The sequence below is a fragment of the Artibeus jamaicensis genome, unplaced genomic scaffold, assembly GCF_021234435.1.
Source record: "Artibeus jamaicensis isolate MK-2021 breed Jamaican fruit bat unplaced genomic scaffold, CSHL_Jam_final contig_387, whole genome shotgun sequence".
Classification (NCBI taxonomy): Eukaryota; Metazoa; Chordata; class Mammalia; order Chiroptera; family Phyllostomidae; genus Artibeus; species Artibeus jamaicensis.
This window is the reverse complement of record NW_026521812.1, coordinates 16,840,794-16,856,962: the sequence shown is the minus strand read 5'-3', so window position 1 is coordinate 16,856,962 and position 16,169 is coordinate 16,840,794. Positions and strand designations below refer to the sequence as shown.

General features: G+C 39.1%; 1 protein-coding gene across 7 annotated transcripts in view; it reads left to right on the top strand.

The window, feature by feature from the left end:
- The window catches only part of DSE (dermatan sulfate epimerase), a 60,796-nt gene that overhangs the window by 12,592 nt on the left and 32,035 nt on the right, over nucleotides 1-16,169 (top strand). For 2 of the 7 annotated variants that reach the window (XM_037158108.2, XM_037158105.2), the window contains exon 2: nucleotides 10,232-10,700. In XM_037158108.2, coding sequence (XP_037014003.2) covers nucleotides 10,285-10,700 — 416 coding nt within the window. In that variant the 5' untranslated portion in view covers nucleotides 10,232-10,284. Of the gene's footprint in view, nucleotides 1-2,731; nucleotides 2,837-6,035; nucleotides 6,124-10,231; nucleotides 10,701-16,169 lie in introns of those variants that run through there. The other 5 variants (XM_053664850.1, XM_037158107.2, XM_053664848.1 and 2 more) reach the window with 5 other exon arrangements.

Genomic DNA, 16,169 nt, shown 5'->3' with positions numbered 1-16,169 from the left:
CCTTGGTGTTCTCCTTGATAGACAGTGATGCTTCTGCAAGCCTTTATTGAACGCTTTGTAAATCCTTGGCACCCTTTTATTGCTTGGAGTGTGTCAGCTAACTTAAGGTCACAGAGACCCTGTGGGGAAGGCACTGTTATTTCATCCATACAGGCATGGCTGAGGATGTAGTAGTACAGGGATTTGAACCCTGGAAGTCTGGCTCCAACTTATGCCCTCAACCCCTAACCATGTTCTGAGGGGAATGATGGTCAACTAGTATTTTGAAGACACACTTACCAGAAAGTGGTAAGTGTTTTATAGGTGTTATCTCATTTAATCTCCCAGCCAGTCTGGGAGAGAAAGGCCATTTTTATCCTCACATTAAGTGACTAGGTTTAGATGCTTAGCTCCTGAAGCCATACAGTGGTGAAGAAAGCCACTCGGCCGCCTGTGCACTCCTCTTAGCCACCTCTCGGGGCCGCACTCGTGAGCCTACGGCAGGGAGAGCGTTTATGCTTTAGTTTTCATGGCCATTTCATGGGTTGGTTTAATGTTATTTGAAACTGTGTGTCTTTATATTTAACTGTTGGCTTCGTTATCTCTATTCATCTTCTTTTCTCTGCTTTATTTTTTTAGCCTGGAGTGCCAGAAAAGAGTGTTTTCATGCTTAAAGCTATTGCAGAGAAAGCTATAGGTGGTTTCTCAGACCCTTCCAGACAACCTTTGGTTACTTACTGTTAAGAAAAAAATTGAAAAGAAAGATTTTTCATTTTCTTTTGAAGTCAGGCACATAATTTAAATAAATTGCTTTGGACTAAGGGAGAAATTCCTATTTAACTTTAATGGCAGACAGAGTAATACAAATACTGCAGTTAAAAAAAAGAACCTCAGAAACACCAGTTTTTTAGATTTTTTTAATCCTATAGTATTTAGGGCAGAACATAATTTTTCTTGTTTACATTGTCTCCTCATGGCTAGCACATTTCCTGGGTTTAACAGCTGCTCAGGACATAGCTGAATTAATTAATATATATAAGAAATTCTTAACCCCAACATGGATAAGGAATTGATATTCTATTCTGAAAAACAGTGCATTGGAAAATTTAACACATTTAAAATTTAACGCATAAAAATTACTTTTTAAAAGATTCAGAATACCAAAAATAAATACACTTAGTTATACTCAACATTATTTTGAAAATAATATCAGAACTAAAAATTAAGATATTGCATTCCAACACCATCATTGGGGAAATCAATTAAAAGTGTAATAAAGAAATACCAATCAGATGTCCAGTTGTTAGACTGCTAGATAAACTGGAATTTACTTACAGCATAACTTAGAAAGTCTAACCATTTCTTTTTCTATGTTAGCCTTTTTAAAGCAAAATGGAGTATTCCAGGAGTTGGGTCCGTGGATTTGCAGGCTCCCCACTCTGCTTTCTCTTTGCTCCATGAAAGTGATGCAGATTTAACTTCCTTTCTACATTTTATATGACAACCATTCTCTCAAGAGCTGGATCTTAATGGTTCTTAATTTTGTAATAATGTGCACCAGGCAAAAACTCTACTACTAAATTAACGCCTGCAGCTAGATAGCCACTAAATTACTCTTTTAAGTAGCCTCTGGTGAGTGGGAGATGAAGCCTTCTGACTTGACACCAGAAAACATGTATAGCCCCACTTTAAACATAATTTAGATTAATTACTGTTTTCATAAAAGGAGGTTCTACAACTGTCATTGTTGATATAGGAAAGAAGTGAGCTTCAGATGTGTTATGAGAAAATGTGGCATGCACAGAAACTTTCCTGGGGACAACGCAGAAATGTTCCTTGACTGCACAGAGCTGCACTTAACTTGCAAACCTAACCTGAAGTTTCTCCAGTGTTGAGTGTGGAGGTTGTGAACACCATTATTATACACAGTGTGGTTTTGCTGTGTGGGTTCAGGGTTATAATTACTCCCTCAGTAGTTTGTGTAAATTCTTGGGGGTTCCATGTGGTATAATTTCATATTGTGGATTTTTGTTTGGAAATGACTTTTTAGGGAGATATATTTCATTTCACCCTTAAATAAGGAAACAATAAGCCCTCAGTAAAAGGAACTTTCATTTTGATTAAGAGCCCTTGGTTTTTAAATTTTTCTCTTTTGGCTGAGTCTGCAGACTTTACACATCAGGGAGTATAATTTTAGGGAATGATTGTATAGTACCCAAACCATATGTTTTCTTAGGATTTGACATTTTTAAGAATAATGTTAGATTTATTTCACTACAAAAATTTACCAAGAACACGTAAGGTTTATTTTGCTATTTCAGAAAAAATATTTTTCAAAAAATTATTCTAAATATACATTTAATAAAATTGAAATAGAAAAGTAAGGAGAACTTTAAAAATATGTGCATTCCATAAATTAAAATATGTGGAAACAGTGAGGGTAGTATGTATGAGACCATGGTGAGATGTTTCTCAATTACAGGGTCTGTCTGAGAGTTAAATGCTACACTAGATCAGAGAAGGAAATGCGCAGCTCCATTAGGATATGTTAGTGCTCTCAGGCCATCAGAGTTCGCAGAAAACCAGATCAGAGGTCTAAAGAGGGAGGGAACTTGGGTTTCGGTGGAAGCACGAATAAGGAAGTGTCGCAGATGCTAACTAATGCAGTGTCCACACATTTTTCAGGGGAAAGGGTATGACGTCAGGAGCATCCAGTTATCTGGTCTGCTGGATTGTTTTAGGCCTTTATTGTGTTTCCTGCCTTTGTGTGGAGGTATTTGACTCTCCTAATCATGTAACTGACTACGAGGCCCATCCATTGGGTTAGAAGAACTGGAACGGGTACTCTTGGGTGAACGTGAGTCTGTTGTGGGGGGTAGGGGTGGCAGGAGCTGTGGGGGATGTTCATTTTTGATCTTCTTTCCTAAATGCCATGACTATTCAATTTTTAAATTTTTGTTTTTAATGACATCCCAGATGCTGGCAATTCAGCCCCCTTTCAAGTGCAGTTATGGCGGTGATCTTGACTGGTTGAGTCGCCCCTCCCACTGCTTGTGTTCTGACTCTTTGTTCATCAGGCAATTATCTAATCATTTTACTTCTTGTGTAGTTTTTTGATGAAGCCAGAAATATTCTCCAGTCTGCTCGATCATTTTATTCCTTATAAATGAATGCAGACATTCTGGTTTTATTTATGTTGGGGAAGGAGAGTTTTAGTTTTATTAATGTTGGAGAGCATTTCCTGGGCTGATCAGCGGAGATATTGGTGACATTGACTGAGCTGAGCCCTGACCCTGGACTGAGGTTAGCACAGCAGTTCTGGCAAGGACAGCAGATGTCCCAAGAGAACTCAGGTACCCCTTTCATAATATAAATTCATTACTAGGAAACAGATCCCCAGCCAGAGACAACAGTATTTCTCAGTCCTTACTGTATCACTTGGCCTTTCTTTTGAAATGATGCAGTAAGAAGTGTCACCTTTTGTACATCAAGAATTGCTGGCCTTGGGAAGCAATCAAACTCAGATAATAGCTTATTTTGTTGTTGTTCTTTTCTTTGGGAGCAAAATCCCCAACAAATACTTAAAACATTTCAAGGATTGCATGCTTTCTTTCTTAGTGAGTGTTGAGCTTACTGTGAATGATGTGTTGAAGAGTCAGGGGCATTGTGTTGGAGCTTCAGCTATCTCTTAACACGTGCCAGGACCTTGTCCTAGTCATTTCCCATCTCTGGTTCTCATTCTTTTGCTTGTAATATTCCATTTCTTTCAAATAAAATAGTTTATGGGTAGGATAATATAATCTTACATGTCTACAACTTCTTCTCCTTTTGAAAAATTGCAAATATTTATTGAGCTCCTACTTCATGTTAGATTCCGCATTACACAGTATTTCATCTCCCCGTGAGGTTGGGGCCATTTTACAAATGAGAGAATGGAGGCTTTGGGACCAAAAGTCACTTGATCAGAACTAGCAGACAACGCAGCTGCAATTCCATGCCCATGTCTGCCCAGCCCGACGCACATTATGTTCGTCGTAATGCCGTCCTCCTTAGACTTGGCACATCTTATAGAATGGTTTTTAATCCATCCTAATTTGGGATATGTTTTACTTTCTACAGGTTGATTTCTCTCTTCCATTCTTATACATTCAATGTTTTAACTTTTTTTAATTATTTTTTAATCCTTTTTGTATTTTGTAAGGCCAGAGGAACTGAAAGAACATTTGCACTGCTATGCGTTTCATTTTTAGACACTCTCAGACCACTTGGGAACGCACTTCATTTTGGAAACTTGGTGGACCAATCTAGTTTTCAGTTCTTTTCACTTTCATACTCTTCTGGACTTTCTTTGTGGAAGGATGGCAGAAATGTTGAATTGTTAAAAATTTGGTTACGGGAAAGAATCTTGGCTTAGGATTTAGGAAATTCGAGTTCTAGTTCTGTCTCTGAAGTTTAAGACACTGTTAGAGTAACAACATGCAGTAACTCTCCATACTGTCTTGCCACCTTAACTTATTGTAAGTAAAACATCAAATATGTGAGAAAGCATTTCACACGAAATTCCTCTGTGTGTCAGAAATCAAAGTAGCTGCAGTGGACAGTTGGGACCAAAGCTAAAGCAAAATAATTTCAGGCATATTTTTGTTGTACAAGGACCTGCTTAGGATAATTAGAATTTGGAAATCTTGTTAAATACTTTTTGTGTCCTCTGGCTTGGCCTAAGCAAAATGTCAAACTAGGATTATTGCAGGTATATGTAGGGCATACGGGCAGAGAGGTGGTCAAGTTGCTATCCGAGCTGTCTTGTAGTGACAGGTTAGTTCTTAAAGGACTATATTGTATTCATTAGTTGGTTATACATTTGGGAATGTTTTGCTCTCTGATCTGTGTAAAAGGAGACAAAAGAATGGGAAAGAAACCTGGATTAGGAAAACCAGTGTATTATAGTGGAAGAGAAAAGACTTTTAGGGGAAATGAAGCCTAACACAGTCTCTCGGAAACGTCCTGAGAACTGACTTTTGGGTAAGCTGTATTATTAGAGTCGGCTGTGGAGGGTAGCCTGCAATTTTGCCATGTTGAAAATGCCATGCTTTTGAGCTGGGCCAAGTACAACTAAAGACTTAAGTGAGTTGGCTCTTGCTGGGTCTGCAATGCAATCAACAAGGTAGGAAATGACTAGAGAGATCACCCACAGACATGTGGAAGTACAGAATGATTTGTCCAAGGTCTGCGTGTGTGTGTTTTGTGGTGGGGGAGTTGGCCATTCTGGTAAACTCATTAGCCTTTAACGGCCACTGTTTCATTTCACTCAGCATTCTCAGCGTTTAGTCATTCAGGCAAGACCTTCAACAAATTTTGCCTTATCCATTTACTTAAAAAAAAACCACCCAAAACTTTAAAACTTAACTGTGCTGAAACAGGAACTTTCTGTATCTGTTGAAATCTCAGGTTTGTTGTGCTAGTTACAGTTTTTCCTGGTGGTTATTGAAATAAGTATGTAGCTTAACACTTGTCCATCTGAGGTTCACCGAAAACTATGTTGAGAAAAGTTCCTTTCATCTAATTTTAGCTCTTCTCTTTACACAGTGAGTGCACGGAATGCCAAGGTAGAGGGGAAAGGGGAAACACAGGGCTGAAAATAGGGGCTTTGGATGGAATGTTCTAGACAGACTTAAGATGGTGGTAGATGGGAATCAGGTTTCCATGTAGGTTATCAGCCTAAAGTAAGCTTGGGTTAGACTTTAGTTAAGTTTAATTCCTTCCTTCCTTCCTTCCTTCCTTCCTTCCTTCCTTCCTTCCTTCCTTCCTTCCTTCCTTCCTTCCTTCCTTCCTTCTTTTAAGGCTACAGGACTTTCTAGGCCTTGTAGGTGTTTCCCTCCATTAGTTTCCTAGCAGACATTTTTTTCTGAAAAATTCTAAACTTGCATTGGCTTCGAATAAGAGGGAATAAGGTTTCTCCTTGCTCACTTTTAGTGATGATATCTACTCTGCCAGATCCTAAGCCCAGGAGTCGGTTCAGTTCAGCCAGAGTTTATGAGCCGCTTTTTGTGTGTCAGGTACAGTGCTGAGCCCTGTGATGCGAAGAGAAAGCTGTGGTCCTGCCTCCTGTGTGGCACAGCGTGTAAACAGCCAAAACAACCCAAGGTAATCCAGCCCGATGCAGGGAAAATGAGTTCTTCGGGTAGGTGGACAAAGGCCTTAGTAGCTGGGAGAGTGCTGGGGGCTGGGCGTGTGGAGGGTGATATAAGGGAGGCAACACACCTTTCGTTCCGCCGTGAAGGCTGTGGCTTTTTCTCCCCGGGCAGTCTTTGCTAATCGTTCTGCAGAATTTCTGTGGGTTCTGCACTGGCCCACATGGTGTTCCAACAGGAATTAATGTTTTACATGTGCAGTAACGCACAGCCTTGCTGCCCTGACACCCTCACATGAATTTCAAGTAATAACTAGGGAACCTTCCATAACAGTTGGCATATTGAGATGGCACCATTCCCAAAACAACATCTTAATGAGGTTCTGTGCTTCAGGAGCAACTCTTTTTGTTTAAATATACTCAGGTACGTCCTACTGAACGGGAAACAGTGTGGCAGAAGGGGCTGGGCTCGTAGCGTGAGCCCGAAATTGTGAGGGACTCTGTGGAGCAGCACTGACTTCCTCGGTGACTCTGTACCTGGGTAGGAGGAGGTTATGCATGAGGAAAGAGAAAAATAATAAAACAAATCAGCCTTAAGCACCTTGACAGAATGTTTGTACGGCCACCTCCTACCCACCTAGAATGGGAGCTGCACTTTCAAAAACCAGGCCCCGGCCAGGCAGCTCGGTCAGTTCAACTCTAGGTAGACCTTCGGACCGTGAGAGGGTTGTCCTGATGTGCCAGGGTTGCAGGTTTGATCCCCAAGAATCAACCAAGGAATGCATAAATAAGTGGAACAACGAATAATTGTTGCGTGTTCTCTCTCTCAAAATCAGTTTTTAAAAAAGCAGTGGAGAGATCTCTACTTCTATGCATGTAGGGGTCAGTTAAAGGAGAAACTAACAACCCATCCACACTCTGGGTACCTAAACCCCCCACAGTGTTAATTTTATTGATGGTTGCAATTCAATCTTAAACTTTGGGAATTTAATACATACAGGCTTGACAGAAATTGTTAGCATAATTATTGTCTAAAAGAGCAAGAAATAAAGCTGGGGTGGGGTGGGCAGTGGGGACTGAGCATTATCCCCTCAGATCCAGCCACATCTGTGTTGCCAGACACCACACCCCTTCTCAGACACAGCCGCGAAGGATTATTTCTTTTGGCCAGGTCTCTGACCTTCAAGAATCCAGCCAGCTGCCTTGAAGCTCTGGGTGCTAGACATAATATAGGCAGAGTCCAAGAGTTATTTCTGTTTTATATATTTTATTTAGTGTGGCTATATTGATCTTTCTTTATTTACCACCAGTTCCACTCTTGAAGTAAATCTAAAATGCTTGGCAAAACCACTGCCACTGATTTCTTACACTGTGTGTATAGTCTGCAGCACTTTGAGAAGTGTAAAGAATACTAGAATTTATGGCGGTATCCACCAGGGAGGCCTCAGTGCCTTTCTCTTGGAGATTTAGCAAGTTGGGAACCTGGATTGATCTCTAATGTGTGCTAAATGCTTAGTTTTCTTTTTTCTGAATGTGATGAGGCAGTTTTTCCTTGGAAAAATAGTTTCTGTTCAGCTGGGTGGGTTGATTTTTCTCCATCAGCTTCTCCCTTTAATAATTGAAAACTACTGTTCATTATTTACATAAAAGCTGTCTTTTTCTGGTCTGCTTTCTATAACCTTTCCCCTCTGAAGAATTTTAAGAATTCCCTGACTTTCCTCTAGGGGATTTTATGCGTGCTTTATCCCAGATGTGAGACACAGACGACTAGGCTGAGGGTTTTCTTTCTCTTTTTTTTCCCTAATGATCCTACATTTGAAAGACGTTCTTTTAACCTGTGAGCAAAGCTGCCACTGAGAAAAGTACTTTAAAGAAAGTTAAGTAGTAAGAAAATATGTGAGCTTGGTTTAAATGTCTGGCTTACTGAATGACACCAAAATCCCATGGGCACAATGAAAAAGTAGACAGTAGTTTCAAATAATAAGGGGGAAGTGCACACGTGTTATTTTAGCCTTTTAATTCTGGGATTTTATTTCCTGACTGAAGGCATGTCAGTTTCTAGTCCCAGCAAGCCGGTGTCTGGTCTTCCCCCGCGTGCTTGCTGATGGCGGCCTAGGGAATGAATGCCCAGGCCTGGCAGATGTTTATCCTGGTTTTGTCTTCTCTGTCCCCACCTTCTGCTGACACAAAGAGGATATTAAGCCTTACTCATAATATTTTGTCTGCTTACATTCTTATAGACATATTGATCCTAATCCCCGGTTCAAAATATAGAATGTTAGGAAGCAGGGAGCGATTAGAGTGAAGGAGACTATGTTAAGAAAGATAGGATTTTCTGGGTTTTTTTTTCCTAATGTCCATTTAGATTCCCAGACCACATTTCACCACCAGCTTTTGGTTATTGTGGTTTTCATATCAGTGACTAAAAAATAACCATAAAACCTAAAATTTTTTGTGCTATGAGAAGAATGCCTACTTACACAAGTATTGGATTGGCTGGAAAGTTCATTTGGTTTTCTCTGTAAGATGGTTCTAGTAGTGCTTAGTTGTCTTTAATTTCATTAGAAACAATTTTGTTAGATTGTATTGTGTCAGCGTGCATTAAAAAATAAAACTGATCAAAATTGGTGAATTTTTGTGAAGCCATATTAATATTGAAGATAGAAGAAAATATGCAACATTTTCAGCATATTATGCTTTAATATTTCAACAAAAGTAAAAACACACAACTGAAACCAAAAGGAGATTTGAGCAGTGTATAAAGAAGGTGCTGTGACTGATCGAACATGTCAAAAGTGTTGCGCAAAGTTTCATGCTAGAGATTTCTTGCTGGACAATGGGTGCTCCATGGGTGGGTAGACCAGTTGAAGTTGATAGCAATCAAATCGAGGCATTAATTAAAAATCAATGTTATACCATGTGGGGGAGATAGCTAACTCAAACTATTCAAATCAATAAAGTTTTTGATGAAAATGAAACTACATGTCTTTTATGGAAAAAACCACATGGAGTTTGGCCAACCTAATATCATTCTGTTTCGCCAAGTCCAAAATTCTGTTTTCCACAGTGAATATATGCCTGGTGTATCATGCCTAATTAATTAATTTTAAATTATTAAGATTCAGTGAGTTTCTTCCTAGTTTAAATTTTGTTGTGGGTAAGGGGAGGTGTAAGAAGGTAAAAGGTGGTGTAAATGGTGATGGAAGGAGACTTGATGAAGGAGACAGATGATGTGTTATACAATTGTATACCTGAAACCTGTATAATTTTATTAACTGTCACTCCATTAAATTTAAAAAAATAAAGCATATACATAGTTAAAAAGAAAAAATCTAAATCATATGCTTTATTTTTTAATACAACGCCTGTCTGGGAAGAAGTCCAGCCATTGTTAATATAACAAGAACAATTTGTGCAACATTGATATAATCTGGCAGCCAAGGAGAGTGGACTGGAATGCACATGTGTGAACAATGACGACTTCACTGTACTAGTCATTGGGGGTGGTAGATGCTGTTGAGTGAGCATGTGTGGCTATGGCATTCAAAATAACTGAGTGAGTAGGGCAATAAATCTGCATCAAATTTTGTGTTAAGCTGGAACATTCCTCTGTGGAAACTATTTGAATGGTTCAGAAGGGCACAGCTGTGTGCAACTGGTGATTGGCGGCTTCATCACGACAATGTACCCACTTGTGCATCACGTCTCATGCAGACTTTTATGGCAAAACATTAAATCATCCAGGTGACTCAGTGCTAGATTTGGCACGTCGTGACTTCTGCCTTTTCCCAGAACTAAAATCACCTTTGAAAGAGAAGCAGTTTCAGACCATGGATGAGATTCAGGAAAATATGACAGGGTGGACCATGGAGCTTGGGAGAACTGTGTGATGTCCCAAGGTGCCCACTTTGAAGGGGCCTGAGGCATCACTGTCCTGTGTTCAGTGTTTCTTGTGTCTTGTATCTTCAAGAAATGTTTCTGCTTCTCATATTACATGGCAGAATACCTTCTGTATAGTCCTCATATTTAGATCTTTTCCTAGTAAGTGGGGTGGCTACCTACCATGTTTCTACTTTGCAATGTTTCTTCAGTTAACATATTTTTCTTTTCTTTTTCTTATAGTATCTTTCGAAGATGGTTTGGCTGCCTTGGAGATTTGGAGATCTGATGCCACGATGAGGACTCACACACGGGGGGCTCCCAGTGTGTTTTTCATATCTTTATTCTGCTTTGTGTCAGCCTACGTCAGCGACGAGAACCCAGATGTCATGATTCCCTTCACCAATGCCAACTATGACAACCACCCAATGCTGTACTTTTCCAGGGCGGAGGTGGCGGAGCTCCAGCTCAGGGCCACCAGCTCGCATGCGCACATCGCTGCCCGGATCACGGAGGCTGTGCATACCATGCTGTCCAGCCCCTTGGAGTACCTGCCTCCCTGGGATCCCAAGGACTACAGCGCCCGCTGGAATGAAATCTACGGCAACAACCTGGGTGCCTTGGCGATGTTCTGTGTGCTGTATCCTGAGAACATCGAAGCCCGAGACATGGCCAAAGACTACATGGAGAGGATGGCAGCGCAGCCTAGTTGGTAGATTTTTGTCTTTTTCTTCTTACTGTATAAACTTTGCAATTTAAAGAAACACGTTTATACTCAGATAAAATATCAGGAGGTCGGAGTTTCACGTGTGTGTGTGAATGTGCATGAAGAGAGGAGTTACTTGTGATTTGTGTTACCAGTGGCTTCTCAAAGGTCCACAGTTTCAAAAGATCTAGTAACTTCGGTGTTTAAAGTTAGAAGAAAAATATTTAGATACAACCTAACTAACAAAAAAATAATTTGCTGAGTTGAGTAAACAGTACCATGTTGATTATTGAGAGTTTCTTCCATGTTGTTTAAAAAGTATCAAGGTATGTGTATATTACTGTCATCTGCCTTTAGGTTCTGGTTGACCCTATCCCGAAGTGGTTAAAACCTTTATTCATCAAGAAATTTCAGACACTTAAAAATGTTTTGCATGCTAACATTTATTTTTATAATAATTAGGAGCTAAAAGTAAATGTAATGGGATTAACTTGCAGTTTATAAACAAGATCCTATTTAGTTACCAGCAAATTATACAAACTTGCAGGAAAACCGGTGTTGTAGGATAAGTGGGTGAGGAATTCTTATTTGTAATCATTTACATTTAGAAATTCAGATTTGAGGAGAAACTTTCTCTTTCTTTTTGATTAATTAACTATATTTGTAACTGATGTGCCTACTTGCTTCCAAAAAGATATGGATAAATTGATTAATTTAGAGATTCAGTGGGTATTCTTACTTAAACTATGTTTTAATACATATTCATGGTTCAGTTGCACTAAAAAATTTACAAACTATATGAAATATCCTTTTAAAGTTATATAAACTGCTACTTGTCATAGGGCTAGAGAAAGGTCATTGTTAAATGCTTAGGAAAGTCAGTGAATGTGTTTAATGCTGTGATGAGTTACATTTGAATGTTACATTTCATAGGGGTGAGGGATGGTGGTTTGCAGGCTTCCTGAGTTTCTCTTATGGGGTAAAGGCATTTAAGTCTTTCTAAATTTCTGCTAATATGGTAAAGACTGCTGTTTGCCTATAGAGTTTGAAAATTTTTCTGGATTTTGTTGCTGAAAAAGATTATGGAAGAGTTTGCATTAAATCTATATCAGAGCTGATTTTAAAGACATATTAAGTATATGACAGTAAAGTAGCATTTTTTCAGTGGAGATTTTTTTTAGCACAAATATAATAACATTTAGAGAATTGCACAAGTAGTGCCCTTTTGTTTGCTATAGTATTAAACATTCAGGCATATAAATATCGGCTTGAATGAATGCCGTTATTAGAGAGGATTACACTCCTATCACAAAGGAGAATAAGTGACTTCCAATAAAAATGACAATTTTTACATAGTGTTTTTGGGCTTACATTTGCTGGTTATTGGAAATGTGTAGAAATTTACTAGAGGACTAGTACTTTATTCATGTTAGTATTGATAAAAATAGGTATAACTCTGTGCCATTATCCAATAATCTAAAAACCAACCTGAACAATTGTCTTCTTGTGCTTGCGCTCTGGAAAGCTGAAGGCTAGAAATTGAGAATTTATCTTTTCATCTAGTTTCTAGTTCCAGAAGGGATCCTAGCATAAAAATTTGAGCTACTGGAACATTTTGTCTTGGCAAGTACTATTACCAGGCTGTGCTTTTTAATGATTTTATGGAAATTTTAACTTTTTAAAAGCTACCACACCTAATCCCTAGACTCTTAGATTTTCATTTTAATTTGTAGTTGAACATAATCACTTTTTGACAACTTAAAACACTGCTTGGTATTTTTATGGTTTAACTGTCTCTGTTTAAACCCACTATGCATCCCCACTATGCACAGAGAAGTGTAGTATATCACAGGGGCAGGCATTGTCTCAGGATAGTTCATTTATATTTTCAGAGGGGAAAAAAAGACTAGCTATTACAAAAGATCAATAATTAATATTTTGGGGCAAAAAACCTTTTTACAGTGGCTTCATCAGACTGAAAAAATTTGCCATTTCCTTGAAGAACATTTCCACTCTTTAGAAAAACCAATAACCACATTGTGTTCGTTGACTTAATCAACAAACACTGAGTATCTCTTATGACATGCATGAAGAAAGAGCCCACTGACTTTATAATTTGCACCTGGGGTAAGGGGTGCAAATGTCGGGCATTTGAAACTGAAGCTGGGGCTATATCCTCTTCTCTGAAATGAGTATACTGGCGACGTACTTAAAGGTCTGTGTCCTGCCGCCCTCCAATGCAGCAGAAGGGGGCAGTACGGGAGTCTGGCCGCCGGGAGGCGGACCCCAGCTCCCGGTCTGCAGCTGTGTCTGAGTCTCAGCAGTCTGACATATAAAGTGACAGTAGCAACAGTGTCTACTGCATAGGGTATAAGGATTAAGTGAGATAATGGGAAGTATTTAGCACAGTTGTCATCACATATTAAGCCTCCAATAAATAAGAATATCGCAGTAATAATTATTGTTATTCTTATTTACTTAGCCCTAGGCCCTGTTTGGTTTGTAATTTGGTGTACGTAGGCTTTAAGGAAATAGTATTTGGGATTTATTTGGAGAGTTTACTCATTTTTGTTCAGATTGCTCTGAAAACTCATGAAATTTTCCTTTTGGCTTTGTTCCATTAAAACTTTCAGCGGTGTTCCCCTGGGCCTTTCTTCGTGCGTCTAAGAATCTGATGGTGACACCAGTGAAGAAGGTTTAGGGCAAAGTCACAATGACGCATCTTTCGTCTGGTATTAGAAAGACCCACATCTGAGATAAGCATGAATACAGATTTATTCATGTGGTTCATTTCATTTGAGTAATTTGTACATGAAAATCTGAAAGAGCACATCTGTGGATTCACTTAATGATGATGAAATCTTGGGCCATTGTAAACGTTAAATGGGAAATGTTCTCCAATTCTACTGATCTTGTCATGCACCCATCTGATGTAATGTGCTGCAAAGTGGAAAGGAAATCTGATAGACATAATGATGTGGTGGAGATTTGTCACCACAGAGAGGAGACCGTGCTGTGTCTGCCTTTGCAGAGATACCCACATCCTGTTGCAGAAGCTTTTTCTCCTTTGTTCTCCCTTCTGCAATGTTCATAGTCTTCATAACAATAAAAGTACCATATTTTGCCAAATAGAATGCACATTTTTGGCCCAAATTTTTGAGGGAAAATAAGTATGCATATGATACCTGGGTAGTACCTGAAATACTTTGTATCTGTTCTTGTGTTTTGTGATTATTTGTTACATACAATTTCTTAGACCATTGTATGTTCAAAAATAAATGCTAAAATTATTTTATAGTACAAAAAACCAAGTATCTAAATAGAAATAAATAAATAATTGAATTAAAAACTTAAAACAAGATTTTTTTTGAAAGTTTGGGCCAAAAACATGGGTGCACATTATACATAGCAATTTGCTAATTTAAACTTACACTTAACTTAGTTCTAAAAATCAAATTTTGAAAGATATTTTAACATATATATGTAATGGCAAATTATTTTTTGCCCAGTGAGTAATGTCTTTGACATTGAACTAAGCCTTTTCCCCACATAGCTCTCATCTTCTGAATGAGATTTGGGTTGCATTTGGCTCTGTGTTAGGTGAAAGCGTGGCTAGAATTTATTATGCTACCATTTTAAGTCTGCTTAATGAGCTGAGATCATAAATCTAGGGCTAATAACAATAGAAAGTGCATCTTAATGCACTTAAATGAATTCATTTTTTATACAATATCACCTAGTCACTAGAACAAGTTCTGTATATGCCAGTCGGCACATGGGGGTATTCTCATTTATAAATGGTTGCTTCGTGCATTCAGTTCTGGCATAGTTCAGAAAAAGAGCACAGTTGAACTCCAAATAACTAACCATCTTTCATTATTTTTTTCCTCAAGTGTTTAATAAAGTAGCAAAATAATAAAAGAAGTTCTTTTTTTAAAAGAAGATTTTATTTATTTTCAGAGAGAGGGGAAGGGAAGGAGAAAAAGGGAGAGAAACATCAATGTGTGGTTGCCTCTCAAGTGCCCCCCACTGGGGACCTGGCCTGCAACCCACACATGTGCCCTGACTGGGAACCAAACTGGCAACCCTTTGGTCACAGGCTGGTGCTCAATTCACTGAGCCACACCAACCAGGGCATGAAAGCAGTTCTTAGTAGAGATTTAAAGCAACGTCCATAAAGTCAGTTTCTATGATGAGTTTTTGGAATCAGCACATACTATTCTACTCTCCTAATTTTTTAAACATTTATGTATGTGTGCATGTATGTATTTATCGTTTGTGTCTTTCCTTCAGAAGAGTAAGGAAGCGTAAAGTATAAGACTCAAATTAGAAGTAGCTGAGAAAGAAAAGAGAGGAGAAAAAGATGAGGGGCACCAGCTAGACCAGGAGTGAGATAGTTGCTGAAATGTATCTTGTGCACCGCGAGTGGGCCATGGGTGGGCTCCGCATTTTTTAGCCGTAGAGGAAGGAGGCTCAGTTAGTTTTCAGTATACAGTGCCTTGGGATTAAAAACAGATGAGTTTTTAGAAATGCTGTTTTAAACCTAAGGATCAGACAGAAATTTCTCCTGGGGTTTTCATGAAGAACTTCCACTGTAGTCTCAGGAACATCCTTGTTTGACATGTGATGAGTTGTACAGTGCTGTTGTCTTTACACAGACTAGACCAAGGGGCAGGACCATGTGTGTTCTGCTCATGTGTGCATCCCTGATATCAAGTGTATTTCTGCCGAATGCATGCATGAATGCCGTAACATCCCTGGATGGAGGATCTCCAAAGTAAAGTTCCACGAAATGAGGTGGAGGAGAAGAGCATATGGTTAAGCCACAGGCCCCTATTTCCCCCCAGGTCTAGCCTAATCCTTCAGTACAATTTTGTATACATAGAAAAATGAAATGACTGCATGTCTATCAGGCAGCCCCCCTATACATCGTGTATCTCAGCCCAGTTCTTGATAGATGTGGTGGGGTTGACATCACGGTCCTCAGAAAGTTCTTACAGTAATTAATCTACAGCTGAAATAAACAAAAAACTCACTCCAATGATTATTGGAAAGCCCTAGAGATCCTGAATTACTTAAGAAAAGGGCAGTTAGGTTGACCATATTTTACTTAACAATATGAAAAGGTGAATGCATTTAAAAGAGATTGAAGGTAGGGTTGTAACAGCAAGGATTTGTTGGCCAAGCTCTAACTGACAGTGTACAGTCCTCTGGTGCCCACTGCCAGTCCTCAGGCTTGGGGACTTCTGTGTGAGCCTGCCAGCCACAGGGAACAGGCCTTGCATGGCGCGCCTTGCACTCGCCTCTTGCCAGTTTATTAGCCAGGCGCCCTTTGGCAGATCGCTTAACTTCTTTAAACCTCAGTTTCTTCATCTATAAAACGTGGGTGATTCTTTTCATATATCAATAAGATTGTGCCAAGGACTAAATAAGATAATGCATGTAAAGCTCCGAGTGTTATGTGCCTGGCACATA